Source organism: Salmo trutta, chromosome 28 (assembly GCF_901001165.1).
Source record: "Salmo trutta chromosome 28, fSalTru1.1, whole genome shotgun sequence".
NCBI lineage: Eukaryota > Metazoa > Chordata > Actinopteri > Salmoniformes > Salmonidae > Salmo > Salmo trutta.
The window spans coordinates 37,491,426-37,510,543 of record NC_042984.1 but is presented as its reverse complement, the minus strand read 5'-3'; the positions used below and the strand labels follow the sequence as shown (position 1 = coordinate 37,510,543).

The 19,118-nt window shown below is 43.9% G+C and overlaps 1 protein-coding gene across 1 annotated transcript in view; it reads left to right on the top strand.

The window, feature by feature from the left end:
* LOC115166163 (cadherin-4) overlaps positions 1–19,118 on the top strand; it is a 363,183-nt gene that overhangs the window by 317,844 nt on the left and 26,221 nt on the right. The window contains exons 8-10 of the mRNA XM_029719906.1: positions 3,015–3,187; positions 6,464–6,601; positions 16,724–16,909. Of these exons, the coding sequence (XP_029575766.1) occupies positions 3,015–3,187; positions 6,464–6,601; positions 16,724–16,909 (497 nt within the window). The remainder of the gene's footprint in view (positions 1–3,014; positions 3,188–6,463; positions 6,602–16,723; positions 16,910–19,118) is intronic.

Sequence of the window (19,118 nt, the reverse complement as noted above, 5' to 3'; positions counted from 1 at the left end):
TTTACCTTTATGTGTGTGGCTGTTGTGGCTGGAGAGGATATTGAGGATTAAATGTGCCAAGCTGCAGCTGTAGCTCCACTGACTCATTTCATGTGTTCCCTCATGAGGGAGATGAGGTGTGTGTGTGTGTGTGTGTGTGTGTGTGTGTGTGTGTGTGTGTGTGTGTGTGTGTGTGTGTGTGTGTGTGTGTGTGTGTGTGCGCGTGTGCGCGTGCGTGCGTGATAAATTGAGAGAAATACTGATGAGCCAGGACTTATTACACTAGCTGTGATCTGAAATCTGAAGAGGTTTCCTGGGGCTAGCTGCGTACTTTACTTTTCTCACTTACTCTCTCTTTCTTTCTCTTTTTCACTCTGAACCGGTTTTGCTACAAATTCTCCCACTCCAACACAAGGACGCATGCATGCACACACACACACGCACACATCCCCAAACCTCGGCGGTAGCATGCGTGACATGCAGCCGAACAATAATCATAAAAAAATAGTTTTAGAATCTAGAGCTCCAGTGGTTTCAGTGGGAAGCCAATTACTGAGTTGAATTCGTTTTCAAATTAAAGAGTCATTTAGAGCCCTAATCCTGTCAGGCACAGAGTAGGACGCCCGTAGAAAGGGTCCACATTAAGCCCCCTAAGAGTGGCGTTTAATGAAATTACCCAGGCGATGGGTGACACGGTGTGAGTCTCCATCTCTCCTCCCTTTTTTTCTCCAGAAAGGGAGACAGAGAGAGAGAGAGATGGGTGGAAGATTTATACTTTCCTTCGTTTGAACCAAACCAAAAGCAAAGCCCCTTTCTGCCTGTCCTTTATCTCTCACTGTGTTCCTCTGGTCTTTCTTCCTCTCCTTTCTCTGAGTCCTTTGGAATCTTCCTTCTCTCTCCTCTGCCCCATTGACAAATGCTGCTTTGAAATGTAATGGAGTTTGAGATGCGGGCTATGGTGTGAATTATCTCTGGACGGAGCCTGTCACTGGGATGATATCACTATCTCTGGTAATTAGAATTGTATGGAAACTACTGCTGGAGAGGAGAGGACAGAGAAAGAGAGCAATTGGAAAGGAGACTGGGACAGAGAGAGAAGAGCATAAAAAGGAATAGAGGGAGAGTTAGAGATCAGTGTGTGTGTGAACTAAGGTTATTATAGTAAACAAACAAACAAACAAAATATACAATTACAAACCCGTTTTGAAATACTAAAACTATACTGAAACTATTATATTTGACTCCAAAACGAACTAGAATAAAATAAAAACCATAATGAATTATGTTCAGTTTTATTATTAGTTTTTCTCAAAATATAAGGGTTTTCTATTCACCTTATGCTTTAGTGACATCTCCAAAAACACAATAACTAAAGGATAGTATTGAAACTAAATATAAATGTTTCTATAAAACGTTAACTAAATAAAAAACATAAAATCAGATTGAACTGACACTAACTGAAACTGAACTTGAAACTAATAGAAATACAAATGAATATAAAAATAAGTCCTTTCAAGTGATTTAAATAATGAATCAAGTTAATGTTTTAGTAGGTCTAATCTCTCTTATTAATGTTCTTGACGTTTAACACAAACGCACACATACGTCTTGTACAGCTAACCTTGTGGGGACACACAAGTCAGTCCCATTCAAAATCGTATTTTCTCTAACCCCTAAACCTAACCCATACCCTAACCTTAACCTGAAAACTTAACCCTAACCCTAGCTCCTAACCCCAAACCTAATTCTAACCCTAACACTAATTCTAACCTTAACCCTAAACCCCCTAGAAATAGCATTTGACCTTGTAGGGACTAACAAAATGTCCCTAGTTGGTCAAATTGTTGTGTGTCAACAATTCTTGAGGGGACTACTGTTCCCCACAAGTATAGTTAAACATGTCCACACACACACACACACACACACATACACACACACACACACACACACACACACACACACACACACACACACACACACACACACAGCTTTATGTACTGTTAAAGCTTCAGGCATTCTAAATGAGTGTGACTATAGGAAAACATAACTGTCTCTAAGGATACAAAGAGATTTTCAACTTGTCCAACAATGTTAAGGAACCACTGTAATCATCTGTACTGTAAAGGTTTCCCACACCCTCTCTCACACTCATAGAGACGCTTCAAAGGTAGGCTGCAAGAGTTCAGTGTGTATGATTGTGTGTGTGTGAGAGCGGGAGTAAGAGGACAAGTTTGTTTTGCATGGCCCGGTGGTCCGGGTGGGCGCGTTTTCAGATTTTAGGCCATTCCATTGGTCCTTAAGTGAAGTTTCCACTCACCCGGGACACCGGGCCATGAAAAACGAACTTGTCCACTTACTCCCGCCCTCACACACATCTTCTCGCACACACACACCGCACACACACACACACAATCATACACACTCCTCTCTTGCAGCCTACCTTTGAAGCATCTCTATGAGTGGCCTTTTCCTTTTCAGTTCTTCCTGTGCCATCCAAATCTGTGCATAGGCTAGTCAGTGGTCAAGTTATCAGGTTGCTAGTTAGCTACATGATTAGCTAGCTAAACAATGTAGTTTGTTATCAAACCAAAAAAGAGCGGCTCGCGAGTAGTTTAAAACGGCCTGTGACATACGCACGAATCCGCAGCGGAAAGAACAACATAGCTCTGATGATATTGGGTAGAATTATGTTTTTTTTTTCTTAAGATGCCATAAGATTTACATGATTTTGGCCAGAGGCACACGGTCTTCAGCAGAAAGCGGTTTCATGTAAAGGTGCAAGCATTGACTGTAGCAGGTGTTCCGTGTTGTGTTCCGTGCTTAAAAGGGTCTGTGCGGAAACATGTGCGCTTAAAAGTGCTGTCCCATGGCGATAAACACGTCACCCGTTAACGCGTTATTAACACATTCACTTTGACAGCCCTAATGAAAACACAAAACTATAGTAACCTTGGTTTGAATGTGTTTGCGTACAGTGTGTTTGTCCCAGTGTACAGTATGTACGCCCAGACTGACTGTTGCCTCCTCATCCTCAGGTACGTTTGTGATGCACCTGGCAGCCTTCGATAATGACGACAACACCACGGCCAATGGGATGGTGCGCTACCGGATCCTGTCCCAGACGCCACACAGCCCCATCCCCAACATGTTCACCATCAACAGCGAGACTGGAGACATCGTCACCGTGGCAGCAGGCCTCGATCGCGAGGTCAGTAACCCTGGTAACGCTGGTGGGATGTGTTCTCACTGAAAAGTAGAGAGTTTTTCTGGTCAGGTCAAAACGTCTCCTGGCCCTCCGCATAAGAAATGAGGATAATGTAATTACATGAAGGTGAATAGCAGTGCTGGAACTGCCTCCGGGAAAGAGTTATGTAACAGAATCAGGCAGTGTGTTGTCTGTAGGCTATTTCCATTGTATTTTTCAACTCAAAGAGGTCCGTCTTTGGCTCTTATAAGGTGTGTGTGGTTGTAGCCCATCTAGCATACATGTTCTCCGTGGGTGTCTATCACCACACGTCACGCTCTGCTCAGCGTTTTCCAAGCCGCCCCCCTGAGGTCACCTTGTTTATGGAGCTGTCACGTTATGACAACATCCTAACATCTTTATTTAAGTGGCACGGATGTCCCTGTGACAACACCGTCAACGCCCTAAAGGGAATCTCTCTGCTGCATCACCCTAGCCACCTGTCACTGCTGACAGACCTATTAACAACGCGTCATGGAGCCTTCAGGTGTGTGTGTGTGTGTGTGTGTGTGTGTGTGTGTGTGTGTGTGTGTGTGTGTGTGTGTGTGTGTGTGTGTGTGTGTGTGTGTGTGTGTGTGTGTGTGTGTGTGTGTGTACGTGTGAATGTGTGTGTGTACGTGTGAATGTGTGTGTGTGAGAGATAGCACCCTTGACACCTGTCAAACACACACTGAAGTACACAGAAGGAAGGAAGAGAGAGGCTGATGAGTTGGACATGGAAAGAGAAAAGGAAGGGAGGGATGAGAGATAACGGCAGGTAACCTAGTGGTTAGAGCGTTGGACTTGTAACCGAAAGGTTGCAAGATTGAATCCCCGAGCTGACAAGGTAAAAGTCTGTCGTTCTGCCCCTGAACAAGGTAGTTAACCCACTGTTCCTAGGACGTCATTGAAAATAAGAATTTGTTCTTAACTGACTTGCCTAATGAAATAAAAGGTAAAATAAAAATATAAAAAATATAACTGAGTGATACAGAGAGGGAACCGTATGAAACAATATGGGAGACACACAATAAAGGAAGGGAGGGATGGATAGAAAAGGAGATAAATTGATGAAGACAGAGGAAACATTTTAGCTTAACCCCTGCTTGTTGTTCCACATCTCTTTTATCCGAACACTGCCAATCCAACCGGATTCATTCCCAATGTTGGATTAGACCTAACACACACACACACACACACACACACACACACACACACACACACACAAGCTGTACACAAGCTCACACAAACACACACACAATCTTTCTGTTGGAGCACACCAATGTACTTACCTCAGAAAGTTTCCTCCAGCATTCCCATAGAGAACAGATAAGAACACCCTTACCCTTGCAGAAATCTGAGTGCATATATACATAAACATGAATACTTAACAGAACAGGAGGCTGACAGAGAGCGAATGAGAGAGTAGTACAGGCTTCGCTGTTGCTCTAGCCCAGTTTTCAGAGTTCGGCTACAGTCTCATAAGGTCTCTCTGCCTGCCTTTCCTCAAGAGACTCCAGCTTAAAGGAGGTTTTCTCCAAGAAGCCAGATGTCGAAGTGTGCCCCCCTCTGATCTATCACTTTCTCCCCTGACTCCTCTCCCCTACCACACATGCCTTTCAACACTTTCCCTTCTTCCTCACTCTTCCCATCCACCGCTATAGTCCTCTTATCCTTAGCTCTCGCTTTCCTTCTTCTTCGTCTTTTTTTTTACTTGTACGCTACTCAGCTCATCCCAGCCTCTGTATCCTTCCTCCGTCGTCTTTTCTCTTTCCCCTTTGTTTCTTCATGGTCTAGGAACGGCAGACTCAGGTGACAGCAGCTCTGTAGAGAAGCAGCTAGTACAGTACAGGACAGTGTGGGGCGTAGTTGGTGATGTGTCGTGGTTTAGAGAGGTTCCGAGGTGCTCTACATAATTAGCGACTTGTCTAATTAGTGGGCCTGCTGTACACACTGTGGATTCTCCCTGATAGGACTGGCGGGCCAGCTAGGGCTCCTGAACAAGATTTGTGTTTGTGTGTGCGTACTTGCGTGCATACGTGCACGTGCGTGTGTTCATGTGAGCGCACATCTGTGTGTGCATGTGTGGATGTGAATGTGTGTGTGGTGGGGGGTCGAGAGGCTGCTGTGCAGAGCTGAGCTGAGCTGTCTAATCCTCCTGATGTGGAGTCACAGCCTAATTGGGATATTTACTCTGTAATTAGCAGGTGATGGAGACACTGGGAGTGTAATTGGGAATCCCAGGGAAGAGACACATTATCCTGACAGCTCCCAGGTCCTGTCCCCCCTGCCTGCCTGCCTGCCTGTTTGTCTGCAGCCTGGGACAGGGGGAGAGAGGGAGGGAGGTACACACACAAACAAACTCAAAGGGGTTTTCATAAGAACACATACACATACCGGTATAATCAAATCTCTATGAGTAGGGCAGCGTTCTAAGGCGAATGGGTTGGTTTCAGCACCATGGACAGCTCAGTAGAGCGTCATAGCTGTTGTGGTTTCCCATTTATGTTGACCTTTAGGACCATGGACAGCTCTTACATGGGCTGTTGTGTAAAGCTGTGACACATTCAGCTTCTCTCAGCTGATACTCAACTCTCCACCTTTCTGGAGAGCATTTCCACACAAAATGGTTGCTGTGAATTGTAGGCTACACATAGGAGAGCTGGTTGCCCCAACGCAACACGTGAGGAAAGAAGAACGTTAACCGATTTGTAAAAAGGCAAAGCAACTGTGTGAAGAGTAGGGGGAGGAGGTAAGAAGATGGAGGGAACATTTCTCTGTGTTCCCCCAGGTAGGAGACTCTGTGCTGTTCTGTAAAGGCTTTCAGCGTTCCTTTTCACAGTGCTTGGGCTCCCATTAAGATGAGTGATAGGGCCCGAGGTAGGGGCCAAGGTAGGGGAGGGAGAACAGTTATGGGAGGGGATAAACAAGCCATTTTGCTTCTAATTTCGTCAGAGACATACCGGACCCACACTGGCAAAGCTCTTACCAGGCTAAAGGTTTGTGGCTGAGGAGAGAACCACAGTGGGTGTAGAGGAAACCTAACGTGTGTGAGAGAGAGACAGAATGTGTGTTGTGTAAAATGGTTTATTATTTCTGCACAACCTAAAGAAGAGGATACATTGACCTCCTTGTACTCGTTATGCAGTTTTGTATGATTGAGCATTGAGTGTTTTTTTTTCTCACTGTATGTAAGTTTGATCACTGGTTGCTCTTCTTAACTGTCTCTCTCTCTCTTCTCTTTGTGTGATTGTCCTGTAGAAAGTGTCCCAGTACAGCATCATAGTCCAGGCCACGGACATGGAGGGCAACCTAAACTTTGGCCTGTCCAACACGGCCACTGCCATCATCTCTGTCACAGACATCAACGACAACCCCCCGGAGCTCACCTCCAGAACCGTGAGTAGAGAGTAGGGCTGTTGCGGTGACCATATTACCACCACACCATCAGTCATGAGTCATGACTGCAGTAAAATTCCCTCAGGACATGCGTAGTATCCAACTCGCTAAGGCTCAATTGTCCTTCTAACCGTTCTGACATCATTGCAATCAAAACAGTATTGTGCTTTTACAACTCACCTCACTGCGATTTGATCAATTTGAAACAAGAAGTTCAACAACAGGTTGAAACTGAGTGGAAAACATGGCGATTGTGAATGTTGCTTCAAAGCCTAACAACGAAATGGTCAGCGCTTTCTAAGGTGATGATCAATTTAAAACACTCATACGCATATTAGAGCTTATACATATGCATAGGCCTATATATGCCCGAATAAAATAAACTAAGGATTATGCTGTTCGTTGTACAATACATAGCCTACCGCATATTACGCACCACAGAAAAACATTTTTAAAAATGATTTAAGATGTCTTTAATTGGTCTAGCCTATATTCCAAAATTAAACAAATTGTAGTAATAGCCTTTGAGTGTGGACTGTATTATTATGCATACTGGATGGACTGGTTACCTTATGCTACACTCTAAAGCTTCTATTAGTGAGTCTGGGAGAGGCCTGGGCAATGCTATTGGTTCATTGCTTGTGCAGGGGGGCTTTACAGAGTTCGCTTACAATTCTAGTGAATTTGTATTTGATTTTGAATAGCCTAGTAATAGGGCTTTTTTGCCCTTCGTAATTAACAGGGTGTCACATTAGGCTACCGTTAGCTATAGAATATCTCGCCACCGTGCGTTTCCATCTCCTCCCCTCTCTCCTTCATTACTTTCTCAAGCGTGCAGGGAGAGGAGCTGTCGACAGTTTAATGACATATGTTTTGTTGTGAAAACATGTTACTTTCGATGTTCCCAAACAGATTTCACATGGTTTCCCCCGAATGAAGCACTTGGTAGCTGAAGGAACGGGGTTGGGGAGCCCATGGCATACAGAGTTTGGGTGGAATATCACCTGTCGAGCAGCGAGAGCATGCTCCTCAAACAGTGGTTGATGCAAGGAGTGAAATAACCGGAGGTGGGAATGTGGCATCCCTTCACTATTGGAGTGCTTAGGCGGATGGCATGTATTTCTTTCCCCCCTGCCCCTGTTCATGCCCACTTGATAATGTGTCATTCTAAATCCAAACTAGTTTAACATATTAGTAAAGACAATATTCATTTGAGAGTAGTCCGATGGGTGATCATATCATCACTTGATGAGAGAACAGTGTGTGCAGCCTGAGGTAAGGATCAGAGTGCAAGTTTGTTTTTTTTGCTTCTTTCTCACATCATCAATAGCCTGTAGTCACATCATGCAGCCCATATATGTTTTGATTTCTAAGGCATTATAAGGTTTGTATCATTAACAACTAAAGTTGCCAAATAACTCGTAGCCTGTAGGACCTGTTTCAAATGATTATTTTTACACTCAACATAGCTTTTTATATGTGCACTCTCTCCGGAATGGGAAAAATATCATTTTTATTTTATTCAGCTAAGTTCAATTATATTCTTCTTACTATAAAATCATATCATATAAAATAATGAAACAGGACTTATAAGCATATCTTGTCTGCTAAATGAACAAGCCTACAGCGTACAGCATGCCACATAGCCAGATAACATACAGTAAGCAGTTTGCATGACAATAACCGGCTGACAAAACGTCATGTCCGCCACAGAATAAGTAGACAGGGGAGAGGGGAGAGGGGAGAGAGAGGGGAGAGGGGAGGGAGAGGGGAGGGGGAAGATGGGGTAAGGTATGGGAGATGGAGGACTGGAATATAGGGAGAAGGGTAGAAGATGAAAGATATAAGGTGAGAGGGGAAAGGGGTGAAACACAGCCATGGCATCATCTCAGAGACGGCGCACACTCCTGACCTGAGTGAAATAAACATCCAATCTTCAATGTTCATCACCCAGAAAACAACAGCAAGCAGACTTAATGATGATTATAGTGGTGATAATGGTGATGATCATTACCATATATGAAAAAAAGGTCATTCCTGGAGTCAAACCAAATCAAAGAATGATGTGTGTAACCAAATCATTATGGAGATCAGCAAGACTAGCATACATTACTGCAAATGTATCCATACATCCTCTGGTCTTCCAGGGAATGTTGATTGTTATACAGTAGTTCCCCCAGCAGTGATGAGTACCTCTTGAACAAGCCTGCTGTCCACACACACATTTTAGTCATTTAGCAGATGCTCTTATCCAGAGCGACTTATAGTAGTGGTCCCCTGTGGGATTTGAACCAACAACCCTAGTGTTGCGAGTACCATGCTCTACCAACTGAGCCACACAGTCGTACCCTGGAGGCACCATGCTGCCAGACATGGTAAATGTGTGGAGAGTTGCAGATAGGGGAGAGGAGGGATGAGATGAGGGGAGGCAGTGAGTAGAAGCAGTATTCCTGATAGTTGGGAAATGAGAAAACTCTGAATGATTTGTTATCCGAATGGCTGGAATGGGTAGGATGGCTAAAAGTATAAGGGAGGGATGGCTGAGAGTAAACAGCAAGGAAGGAGCTGTGATTTCTACAGCATGGTGCTAGACACAATGTTCTGTGAAAGCAATTAAGCAGGTACTTGTGTTATGATTGTAAGCAAAGATGCAGTGGCTAGTGAAAGTCTTCACATTTTTCTTACTTAAAATTACATCTAAAAAGGATTTATATTAGAGTTTTTTCCCTATAGATCTGCACAACCTACTCCACATTTTCAAAAGGAACAATGTCTTGATTGTGTATGTCTTCACACCCCTGAGTTGATACTTGATGGAGGCACCTTTGGCAGCCATTGCAGCTGTGAATCATTTTGAATAATATTCTATTAACTTTGCACAACTCTTAGGGCAATATATGTCCATTGGTTTTGTCAAAATTGCTCAAGTTCAGTAAATGTGTTAAGGAATCATTGAGTGCTGAGACCACTCAGGAACACTCAACACCTCTTGGAAAGCCATTCTGGTGTGTCTTTGGCATAAACGTGTGTAATTGTCTCACTGAAAAATGAGACTACAGTGAGGGAAAAAAGTATTTGATCCCCTGCTGATTTTGTACGTTTGCCCACTGACAAAGAAATGATCAGTCTATAATTTTAATGGTAGGTTTATTTGAACAGTGAGAGACAGAATAACAACAACAAAAATCCAGAAAAACACATGTCAAAAATGTTATAAAATGATTTGCATTTTAATGAGGGAAATAAGTATTTGACCCCTCTGCAAAACATGACTTAGTACTTGGTGGCAAAACCCTTGTTGGCAATCACAGATGTTTCTTGTAGTTGGCCACCAGGTTTGCACACATCTCAGGAGGGACTTTGTCCCACTCCTCTTTGCAGATCTTCTCCAAGTCATTAAGGTTTCGAGGCTGACGTTTGGCAACTCGAACCTTCAGCTCCCTCCACAGATTTTCTATGGGATTACGGTCTGAAGACTGGCTAGGCCACTCCAGGACCTTAATGTGCTTCTTCTTGAGCCACTCCTTTGTTGCCTTGGCCATGTGTTTTGGGTCATTGTCATGCTGGAATACCCATCCACAACCCATTTTCAATGCCCTGGCTGAGGGAAGGAGGTTCTCACCCAAGATTTGACGGTACATGGCGCCGTCCATCGTCCCTTTGATGCGGTGAAGTTGTCCTGTCCCCTTAGTAGAAAAACACCCCCAAAGCATAATGTTTCCACCTCCATGTTTGACGATGGGGGATGGCGTTCTTGGGGTCATAGGCAGCATTCCTCCTCCTCCAAACGCGGCGAGTTGAGTTGATGCCAAAGAGCTTTGGTCTCATCTGACCACAACACTTTCACCCAGTTGTCCTCTAAATCATTCAGATGTTCATTGGCAAACTTCAGACGGGCATGTATATGTGCTTTCTTGAGCAGGGGGACCTTGCGGGCGCGGCAGGGTTTCAGTCCTTCACGGCGTAGTGTGTTACCAATTGTTTACTTGGTGACTATGGTCCCAGCTGCCTTGAGATCATTGACAAGATCCTCCCGTGTAGTTCTGAGCTGATTCCTCACCGTTCTCATGATCTCACTCTACGAGGTGAGATCTTGCATGGAGCCCCAGGCCGAGGGAGATTGACAGTTCTTTTGTGTTTCTTCCATTTGCGAATAATCACACCAACTGTTGTCACCAAGCTGCTTGGCGAGGGTCTTGTAGCCCATTCCAGCCTTGTGTAGGTCTACAATCTTGTCCCTGACATCCTTGGAGAGCTCTTTGGTCTTGGCCATGGTGGAGAGTTTGGAACCTGATTGATTGATTGCTTCTGTGGACAGGTGTCTTTTATACAGGTAACAATCTGAGATTAGGAGCACTCCCTTTAAGAGTGTGCTCCTAATCTCAGCTCGTTACCTGTATAAAAGACACCTGGGAGCCAGAAATCTTTCTGATTGAGAGGGGGTCAAATACTTATTTCCCTCATTAAAATGCAAATCAATTTATAACATTTTTGACATGCGTTTTTCTGGATTTTTTGTTGTTGTTATTCTGTCTCTCACTGTTCAAATAAACCTACCATTAAAATTATAGACTGATCATTTCTTTGTCAGTGGGCAAACGTACAAAATAAGCAGGGGATCAAATACGTTTTTCCCTCACAGTATATCCCACTGTTCGGTTTCAGAAGACTGAGGAGGTTTTTCCTTGAACTTTTTACCTGGGTTTTGCTCCTATCATATTTATTTTGATCCTGACAAACTCCCCAGTCCCTGCCGATGACAAGCATACCCATACCATGATGCTGGCACCACATGATGCAGCAACATTGAAAATGTGGAGTAAGTTGTGTTGTTTGGTAGGAAATAAATCAATTTTAAAGTCCAGGTAGCAGATAATGGACCTTATCATATATTTATGTAGTTGGTGCTGTATGTTAATTAATATACATTACCAGTCAAAAGTTTGGAGATACCTACTCATTCAGGGGTTTTTCTTTATTTTAACTATTTTCTACATTGTAGAATAATAGTGAAGACATCAAAACTATAAAATAACACATATGGAATCATGTAGTAACCAAAAACGTCTTAAACGAATCAAAATATATTTGAGATTTGAGATTCTTCAAAGTAGCCACCCTTTGCCTTGATGACAGCTTTGCACACTCTTGGCATTCTCTCAACCAGCTTCACCTGATATGCTTTTCCAACAATCTTGAAGTAGTTCCCACATTGTGGACGCCAGGTCATCTGATGCAGCACTCCATCACCCTCCTTCTTGGTCAAATAGCCCTTACACAGCCTGGAGGTGTGTTGGGTCATTGTCCTGTTAAAAACAAATGATAGTCCCACTAAGGGCACGCCAGACTGGATGGCGTATCGCTGCAGAATGCTGTGGTAGTCATGCTGGATAAGTGTGCCTTGAATTCAAAATAAATCACTGACAGTGTCACCAGCAAAGCACCCCCACATCATCACACCTCCTCCTCCATGTTTCACGGTGGGAACAACGCATGCGGAGAACATCCATTCTCCACAAAAACACGGTGGTTGGAACCAAAAATCTCAAATTTGGACTCATCGGACCACAGGACAGATTTTCACCGGTCTCATGTCCATTTCTCATGTTTCCTGGCCCAAGAAAGTCTCTTCTTATTGGTGTACTTTAGTAGTGGTTTCTTTGCAGCAATTCGACCATGAAGGCCTGATTCACATAGTCTCGTCTGAACAGTTGATGTTGAGATGTGTCTGTTACTTGAACTTTGTGAAGCATTTATTTGAGCTGCAATCGGAGGTGCAGTTAACTCTAATGAACTTATCCTCTGCAACAGAGGTAACTCTGGGTCTTACTTTCCTGTGGCGGTCCTCATGAGAGCCAGTTTCATCATAGCTCTTGATGGTTTTTGCGACTACACTTGAAGAAACTTTCAAAGTTCTTGAGATTTTCCGAATCGACTGATCTTCATGTCTTAAAGTAACTTGGTCTTTTACCAAATAGGGCCATCTTTTGAATGCCACCCCTACCTTGTTGCAACACAACTGATTGGCTCAAACGCATTAAGAAGGAGAGAAATTCCACAAGTTAACTTTTAAAAAGGCACACCTGTTAATTGAAATACATTCCAGGTGACTACCTCATGAAGCTGGTTGAGAGAATGCCAAGACTGTGCAAAGCTGTCATCAAGGCAAAGGGTGGCTTCTTTGAAGAATGTCAAATATAAAATATATTTTGATTGGTTTATCACTTTTGGTTACTGCATGATTCCATATGTGTTATTTCATAGTGTTGATGTCTTCACTTTTATTCTACAATGTAGAAAATAGTCAAATAAAGAAAAACCCTTGAATGAGTACAGATTTGTTCAAACTTTTGACTGGTAACGTATATGGTTTCTAATGCTCCCTGCATATATGCTCCCTGCATGTAAAAAACACAAAGAACACAAGATCTTAATTTCTATGACTCACACAATCTTTATAGAATAAAAATCTAATTTAATCAATTACATTTGGAAAAACAAATTTGAGTGAACATTAGCAAGCCAGCAGCAGATGAAATAGAAAGTGAATTCACTCCTCCCTTTCTCCCCGGTTTTAGCTTGTGGCGATCACTGTCTAGGTTTAGGATATTTACTAGCCAGTACCAGTGACAAACTTAGCTATGTTATCGACATAATTGTTGTTACATTTTGGGACAGGACCTTGAGCAGGTGTATTCATGCATGTATGTGTATTTCATTAACCCTGTGTCAGTCATTAAGCCACGCTGAGCCCTCCAGTGGCCCAGGGGCGATCTGAGCTGATTAATTCAGCTGTTTATCGGAGCTCCAGTGCGAAAGGAAACAGCTTACGCAGGTGGAGCGCCTCATGGCACAATCATTAGGAGAGAGCTGAGAGGTGAGGAAAAAGGGGAGGGAGGAACAAACGACGAGAGCAGGGAAGACAGGGATATAGGAAAGGTAAGAGACAGAAATGAGAGGAAAGAAAGGGACATCAGCAAAGACAGTTTATTATGAAGCTTCACATATAATATATGTATATCCGACTGTACAGTATGTTTTGAGGTCATGTGGATGTCTTGTCGGCATGTGCGTTTTCCTATCTGCAGCTTCTCCAGTTGTGAGTAGGTGGGTGTCTTGGGGAGCTGAAGGTGCTTAATACAGCAGAAGTATCATTTTCACGCTGGACGTTATCATAGGAGTTAGTATTAGCATGCACCCTGGGGGCCAATAAGATCCTTATGATGATGAGTTAGCAGATTCGCTAAGCATGTGTCAGACGTAGAGCTCATCAGTGATATGTTGTGCCACAGCCACACAGCAGAGGCAAGCACAGAGAGAGGGGAGGAGAGGAGAAGCTTGTGGGCTGCAAGGCCGAGAGTAAGTAGATGGGGATAGGGCGGAGGAGAAAAATAAACAATAGAAGGTGGTGGGTTGAAGGAGAAGAGAGCGAGGAGACAAATGAAACCCGACAAACATTTTAATGGCAGAAATCTTCCTTCCAACAGTCATTTGTTTAGTAATTTCACTTCCCTACTCCACTGACTATCAATGCACATTGTACAAATATTCCACAATATGATCTGCTGTGGTATCTATGATGTACTATTCTGGTTTTTCCATATCCAGAAGGAGAACACACACAGTCAGGACCACTGTAAATCAGACCCACTTTTTTACTATATTAGGATTCTACAGTTGCGGTAGCCGATTGATGATAGTAGTTTGTACCGGATGGAGTCTCATCCACTGTATTTTTGTTGTGTTGAAGTGCATTTCAATCACCCAGCACAAATGGGGGTTAGCTAAATAAATGCTGTGGCGGATATTGATGATGATCACCCTTGTTATTCTGCAAAGTGGAGGTCTTGGATTCGCAATGAGCAGAGCACTTTTTACAAGCTCCCTCTATAAATCATCCAGTTCACCAGTGGGCTACATAAAAGCCATTTTGTCGACAATGAAGGCCATTAAGCAAATATTTAGTGTTTGCCGCAAACCCAATAAATCTATCAAAGCGTCCCAGAAATAGAAAGTTTGGAGAATTTCTCTTTAATGTTACAGATTAATATTTCATCAGGCCTATCAGAGGCTGACCTATTTTTCAAGGCGGCAAGGCAGGCAGGCAGTGGGTGGGGTGTTTATGTGTTTCAAAGTGGATGTGTTCATCTGTTTGTGTGGTTATCTTTGTGTGTGTGTTTTGGTTTGTACTTTTGCCTGTGAGTTTAAGAAACAAGTAGATGTGTGTGCGTGTGCGTGTGTGTGTGTGTGTGTGTGTGTGTGTGTGTACCCTGTGCTCTGTAGTGAGGAATAATCCCAGCCAGTAGGAAACACCAGCTTGGCCTGGATCCTTTTCTCCTCTCTCATCCTGACATCACCTGGGCTCCATGATGAAGCTCTCTGTCACCCCCATCTGCCCCTCTCCCACCGCCCCTCCCCTTCCCTCCTCTCCCTTGGCTCCCCCCTTTCCCCCTACCACCCTCTCATCTGCCTCCTCCTGCTCTGCCTCCCCGTCTACCTCCTCCTCCTCCACACTGCCTAGAATGTGACGGCAGGATGAAGACAGTCCTTGTACACTATTACTTTGACTGTGTGGTTATTCCTCTGTTCTTTCTGTTGTTCACTGTGGGCCTGGAACCCCTTATAATGACACCACTCTAATGACACCACTCTAATGACACCACTCCGACCCACTGGCACAGACGTCGGTTCAACGTCTATTTTTATTTACATTTGGTTGAGTTCTCAACTAACATGAATTCAACTTGAAATCCCCCCCCCAAAAAAAAATCACAGTGAAATTGGACTTATGAAATTCCCTTACGTTGATGACTTTCCACATTGATTCAACAAATTATTTGGTTGAAATGACGTGGAAACAAAGTTGATTCAACCAGTTTTTTCCCAGTGGGGACCCTTGTTCTGTAGATTCTATAGCAGCCTTTGAGTTTGTGAGTGTGGTTATTTATGGTCCCTATATGTCCCTATTACAGAAAAACTTTCCTCAAATCAGCATGGAGAATACCCTGGCCTAGCCGACAACAACATCAAAACAGACTTAGTGAAGAGTGTATACACACACACACACACACACACACACACACAGAGATACACATTCACACGCTGCCGCTTTGTCCAATCCCAGCAGACGAACAGGACCACCCCGGAAGCCTCTTTTTCCTGAAGAATGTCATTGGTTCTCTAGGCGACCATCTTGCTAGAGCCTCCTAATCTCACTGTGTTTGTGTGCTGGGTCACAGTGTGTCTCAGCGTGTCTCGGTGGGGGGGCCTAATGTTATTATGTATAGTCTATGCAGACAGAGAAGGTCTCCTGAGCCTGTAGGGCAGGGATCATCAGCTAGATTCAGCCACGGGACGTTTTTTTTCTTGAGCGGATGGTTGGGGCCGGAACATAAGTACAAATCATTTATAGACTGCAAATTGACTGCAAGAAGCCCAAACAGATATAACATATGACTAAAACATAATATTTTCAAACCTTATTTACATTTGTATACTATCACATACAGTATATCTCTCTATATCTACGGTATATCTCTTTACTTTCCCAAAATGTAAATCACTTGGAGCTGATTTGCTGGTGTTTTTACAGTCTTTTATATCCAACAATTAAAATAATAAAATCACCCGCGGGCCAAAATCGTCCCGCGGGCCGCCTGTTGGGGAACCCTGCTTGACAGACTGTTAAGCTGTGATCAGTTCCCAACCATAACAGACAGACTGACTCCTCTGCTGTATGGCCTTATCAGGACAAAACACATGTGTTTCTGCAGGACATCTAAAACCCACTCAGAGACACACAAACACATGCCCACTGCTGCTTAAGCCCTCCCAAAAGCAGGCCTTTTCTCTCTCTCCGTTCCTTGCTCCCTCTCTCCCTCCATCAGTCTCTCAGAAGAACAGAAAGATGGGGGGGAAGGCAATAAGAAAATTCTTCAAAATGTGGAGGCAGAGGATAGTACGGCTGTTTAGCTTGTTTAATGCACCTAACGCACCGGAGTAGTGTTTGTGGAGTGACGAGATAATTAAGCCATTTGACTGCCTACTTACACAAAGGAGGAGGAAGTGAAGACTTCTGCCAACTCCTCTTATCGCTCTCTCCCTCTTTCTTACCCCTCCCAGTTTTCAGGGGAGGTCCCAGAGAACCGGGTCAATGTTGTGGTCGCCAACCTGACCGTGATTGACCGGGACCAGCCACACTCGCCCAACTGGAATGCTGTGTACAGGATCATCAGCGGAGACCCAATAGGTCACTTCACCATCATCACCGACCAACACACCAACGACGGCATGGTTACCGTAGTGAAGGTAAGGCCCTGTGAGCAATCAAAACAATGGTACATGCTCTCAGACAATAAAATGCCGTGAAGAGTTGTGTCTATACCAGATTGGTTCACAGCTGTTCCACGGAGATTTACATGTAGGAAAGCACCCAATTTTGTTTGACCTTTGCTCTGAAAAAAACGTTGATATAGAATGGACAGGTAGTGCTAAAAGAGTGAAGAATTCTAAGTCAATCAGCAACTATGAAATCTAGTGAAGATCTGGTGAAAACTGATATTCTCCAGGTTTCACCGAGACCTACTTATCATATCCATTTTAAAAACACACTTCTTCACCAAGCCTACAGAAAGGTCAAGGTTGAGTGAGGACTGTTGTTGTCAGGTCTATATCGTATGATATTTTATTTTATTAACCATACGACATGTCCTTGTGAGGTTGATGTAGCACATACAGTGTTATCCCATTAATCTGTGTGTTGCGTGTCAGATCTATAAGTCAGTGTGTGTCCGCCCCAGGCTGTACACTAGCTATAGGCTGGGGAGGGGCAGCTGGAGACACAACACAATGGGAGCTTTGACTTTGAAACCCCCTAGCTAAGTCTAAATGAGGGATAGGGTAGGTCCTTCACAAGCACATGGGCGCGCATGTATGCACCAACACTCACGCACGCACGCACACACACACACACACACACACACACACACACACTGTGAACACACGCACACACACACACACACACACACACACTGTGAACACACACACACACATAATGGCTACTAAGACCATTGCAACAAATTAGATATTGATTTCTCAATTACAATTGCTGTGGTGTTACAATGTTCTAACTACTGAGGCGGATGGATACAACAACACAGCCGTGTCTTGTAATCCTATCTGTTTAGCGTTTTCGGAACGGGTTTGTGTGTGAGTTTTTGTGTGTGTGTGTGCGTGCCTGTACAGGTATACTGTATGCAGTGTGTATATTTGACTAGTTTATTGATGAGCTGCCCCTGCAGAGCCAGTTGTATTCCTCTTTCTGCTCCTTTGTCTGTCTGTGTGACTCTACAATAACATTTTGAGGAATGGCATTAACACCTCTCTATTTCTCTCAGTGCCTCAAGCACTGGCATTTTGCTTTCCTTCGTTATCTCTAGATGACTGGATATTACACTGAACAAACATATTAACGGAATAAGTGTTGGTCCCATGTTTTATGAGCTAAAATTAAAGATCCCAGAAATGTTCCATATGCACAAAAAGCTTATTTCTCTCAGTTAGTGTACAAATTTGTGTACATCCCTGTTAGTGAGCATTTCTCCTTTGCCAGATAATCCATCCATCTGACAGATGTGGCATATTAAGAAGCTGATTAAACAGCAGGATCATTACACAGGTGCATCTTGTGCTGGGGACAATAAAAGGCCACTCTAAAATGGGCAGTTTTGTCACACAATGCCACAGATGTCTTAAGTTTTGAGGGAGTGTGTAATTGGCATGCTGACTGGAAGAATGTCCACCAGAGCTGTTGCCAGAGAATTGAATGTTAATACATCTTCCATAAGCTGCCTCCAACGTCGTTTTAGAGAGTTTGGCAGTACATCCAACCGGCCTCACAACCGCAGACCATGTGTAACTATGCCAGCCCACGACCTTCACGTCCGGCTTCTTCTCCTGCGGGATCGTTTGAGGCCAGCCACCCGGACAGCTGATGAAACTGTAGGTTTGGACAACCAAAGAATTTCTGCACAAACTGTCAGAAACCGTCTCAGGGAAGATCATCTGAGTACTCGTAGTCCTCACCAGGGTTTTGACCAGACTGCAGTTTGGCGTCGTAACCGACTTCAGTGGGAAAATGCTCACCTTCGATGGCCACTGGCACGCTGGAGAAGTCTGCTCTTCACAGATGAATCGTGGTTTCAACTGTACCGGGCAGATCTGGTGTGTTGGTGAGCGTTTTACTGATGTCAACGTTGTGAACAGAGTGCCCCGTGGTGGCGGTGGGGTTATGGTATGGGCCGGCAAAAGCTACAGTCAACGAACACAATTGCATTTTATCGATGGCAATTTGAAGGCACAGAGATACCTTGACGAGATCCTGAGCCCCATTGTCGTGCCTTTCATCCATCGCCATCACCTCATGTTTCAGCATGATAATGCACAGCCCCACGTCCGAAGGATCTGTACACAATTCCTGAAAATATCTCAGTTCTTCCATGGCCTGCATACTCACCAG